The sequence below is a fragment of the Carlito syrichta genome, unplaced genomic scaffold (genome assembly GCF_000164805.1).
Source record: "Carlito syrichta isolate Samal-C Ts95f unplaced genomic scaffold, Tarsius_syrichta-2.0.1 Scaffold314836, whole genome shotgun sequence".
Classification (NCBI taxonomy): Eukaryota; Metazoa; Chordata; class Mammalia; order Primates; family Tarsiidae; genus Carlito; species Carlito syrichta.
In genome coordinates, this window is record NW_007258932.1 from 96,491 (window position 1) to 100,016 (window position 3,526).

General features: G+C 48.2%; 1 protein-coding gene across 2 annotated transcripts in view; it reads right to left on the reverse strand.

The window, feature by feature from the left end:
- The window catches only part of ZNF740 (zinc finger protein 740), a 7,697-nt gene extending 4,600 nt beyond the window's left edge, over positions 1–3,097 (reverse strand). For both annotated transcript variants that reach the window (XM_008072054.2, XM_021705929.1), the window contains exon 1: positions 2,802–3,097. In XM_008072054.2, the coding sequence (XP_008070245.1) occupies positions 2,802–2,810 (9 nt within the window). In that variant the 5' untranslated portion in view covers positions 2,811–3,097. The remainder of the gene's footprint in view (positions 1–2,801) is intronic.
- Positions 3,098–3,526: the final 429 nt, after the last annotated feature.

A 3,526-nucleotide genomic window follows, 5' to 3' on the forward strand; every position in this document is an offset into this window, starting at 1 on the left:
AAGTTGCCCAGGCAGGTCTCGAACCCGCGGGCTCAGGCAATCCACTCACCTCAGCCTCCCAAAGGTGTGGGATTACAGGCTGACCACCGAGCCCGGCTACATTTCCTCTTTTCATCGATAAATTCTTCAAACTGTTTTGCTAGCACTAGAGAATATACTTTTATTGATGAAGAAAAACTTTTTTTTTTTTGAGTCAAAGTCCTCACTCTGTTACTCAGGCTGGAGTACAGTGGGCAATCATGCCTCACTGCAGCCTTGAGCTTCTGGGCTCAAGCAATACTTCCACCTCCACCACTCAGGTAGCTGGAACTAAGGCACACACCACCACACCCAGCTAATTTTCTGATTTTTTTGAAGACATAAGGTCTCACTATGCTGCCCTGGCTGGTCTTGAATGCCTGGACTCAAGCAGTCCTCCCGCCTTGGCCTCCCAAAGTGCTGGGATTATAGGCATAAATCACTGAGTCTGACCTGAAGAAAAACTTTTAAGAAATCGTTAGAGCTAGGTGCGGTAACTCATGCCTGTAATCTCCACACTCTGGGAGGCCAAGGCGGGAGGAGTGCTTGAGTCCAGGAGTTTAAGACCAACCTGGGCAACATAGTGAGACCTCACCTCTACAAAAAATCAGAAAATTAGCTCGGTGTGGTGGTAAACACTTGTAGTCCCAGCTACTAGGGAGGCTGAGGTGGAAAGATTACCTGAAAATACACAAAATAAAAAAAAAAAAGAAAAAAACAAAAGAAAAAACAAAAGAAAGATTGCCTGAGCCCAAGTGATTGAGGCTGTGATAAACTGTGATTGTGGCTGGGCTCCGTGGCTCAGCCTGTAATCCTGTGCCTTTGGGAAGCTGAGGTGAGTGGATTGCCTGAGCCCGCGGGTTCGAGACCCGCCTGGGCAACTTGGCGAGACCTCATCTCTACAATAAATAAAAAAATCAGCCGGGCGTGGTAGCGTGCGCCTGTACTTCCAGCTACTCGGAAGGCTGAGGCAGAAGGATCGCCGGAGCCCAGCAGGTAGAGGCTGCGGTGACCGGGAGCGGCGGCCACTGCACTCCAGTCTGGGTGACAGAGTGAGACTCCAACTCAAAAAATAAATAAAATAAAATAAAATAAAATAAAAAATCTCAGCTCAGATGTTTGGACTGTATAATCTTGAGCAAATTACTCTACCTTTCCAAGTTTCAATTTGTTTAAAGGGAAAATTCCTGTTAGAGTGCCTATTGTCACAGGGTTGACGAAAATTAAACGAAGATGTAAAATGCAGCCGGTCTCTGTGGCTCAGCCTGTAATCCCGGCCTTTGGGAGGGCGAGGTGAGTGGATTGCCTGAGCTTGCGGGTTTGAGACCCGCCTGGGCAAGCGAGACCTCATCTCTACAATAAGTGGTAGCACGCTCCTGTAGTTCCAGCTACTCGGAAGGCTGAAGCGGAAGGATCGCCAGAGCCCAGCAGGTTGAGGCTGCGGTGGCTGGGAGCGGCCACTGCACTCCAGTCTGGGCAACAGAGTGAGACTCCAACTCAAAAAAAAAAAAAAAAAAGATGTAAAGTGCACACTAAACCACAGCACAAAGTTAGTGCTTTGTGGAAGGTAGTCTTCTTGGAACAAGAATGAACACGATGCTGAGAAGTGGGTTGCAAACAGACAAAGGAAGAAGAAACCAAAGGGCTCCTATTCTGTGTGGAAAGGAGAAAGCTGTGCATGCAGAAGCAGCTGGAAGAAAGCCAATTACACTATAATCAGGCTGCCATCCTGGTGAGACTGGTAGGGGAGGTTCCCTGGAAGAGAGCTGGGAGCAGCTCTGGTGATGTGTGCACATAGCTTTTCTACCCAGACAACTACAATAGTCTATCCGGTCATCCTGTCTTTCCAATCGAACCTCCACCTTCACAATAAAGTGACCTTCTAAATACATGGATTTGACATTACTCTGCTGTTTAACTTAGCAAGGCACAAAAGGCCCCTAGGCTACACGCTGCTTGCTTCTCCAGAAACAACTCCTTCACACACCACCATCTAGCTTTTCTCCGTAACTCGTCCTACTTAAATCCTTTACTCCGTAACTACCAAACTACTGGAAGCACCCGGAACCTCATCACGTTTTCCCATGCCTCTAAGCCCTGCCCCCGTTCCCCTGGCTGAATGCCCTACTTTGCTTACTTATCTAGCAAAATCTCATGCATCCTCCAAATTCCATCTTCTTTTTCCATCTAAGCAGAAGTATCATTCTCTCCTGTGCCGTGTACAGATCTTTCACTGTACACGCCTTCCATCAACAGATTCAGAGTCTCTATTACTAGTCAGCCATCATGCAAGATGTTGTGAATGTAAAAATAAATAACAGACTGTCTCTGCATCCCTCCTCCCACCTCAACTAGCCTGGAAGCTCACTGGGGACAAGGACAATCTTATTCATCTTTATATTCCCAGTACAATGCCTTGCATGTAACGGGAGCTCAGTAAATTCCTGTTGCAAAAAACAAACTAAGCACTCACCAGAATATTTGCTCCCTTACACCCTTCAGCACTTAACATACCAAACATCAACTGAGCACATGTTACTTTGCCAATGTCCCATTAGTGCCTGTGATGCAGTATAGCCTACCTCCTTCATTTGACTGGAAGCTCCCTGAAGGCAGGGGCTGTGGCCTGTCTCCTTTCCTTCCTCTAGATCTCCCCCTGGTGTTTAATACAGAGCTTGGCTCACTGGGGTTGGTCAATATGTTGACTAAGGCAGCATTCAAGAGTGAAACTGCAAACAGGCTTCCCAGTGATCTTGAAGGAGGAGGACTCTAGAGCTTTTTACCTGAGCCATGCTGATTTCTCACTTATGCAACCCAAAAGTTCAGGAGTTCCTTGATCCACCTTTCTTTAAGACACTGTTGTTTGAAGAACTGTCACCAAGTCACAGTAATGATTCCTTCACGTCCCCTCAGTCCTGTTGCCATATTGAACTTTGTCTTCCGATACAACTTAGTGTCCTCCAAATAAAAGACAGGTGTTCCAAGAATCTCTGGACTCTTGTCTGGCTCCTGCCTATCGTCTGAAGAAAAACAGAGTCTACCAGTCTTGGTTTTCCAGTTGAACTCTCTCGATGAACCTGAAACCAGAAAGGGAGAGGGAGCCGCTAAGTGCAACATCCTCAGGCCACATAAAGTGTGATGTGCCTAACTTTTTTTCTGGGCGCTTTCTGAGAAGCTCAGAAACAGGACACGAGTCAAGAAGCTTTCTTTCGAGGTCAGCAGGAGAAACTGGTCTTCCGGGCAAACAGGGGTAGCCAACAGGAGCAAACGTAACTCGGGCCTCCCACGGAGAAACTCTGCCAACAGGGCAACTGCTTGGATTTGCCATCTTAGGAATGGAAGAAGGGGGCGGAGACCCTTTGGGGCTTTTGTGCCGAGTGGGCCGGCCCGAAAAGCTCGCATTCTACGGAGGCGGCCAGAACTGGGGTGGAGGAAAGCTCGGGGCCTTCGCCGGGCGCTTGGGTGGCGGGCAGGAACCGGACAGACAGCGCCCACACGTGCGCGTTCT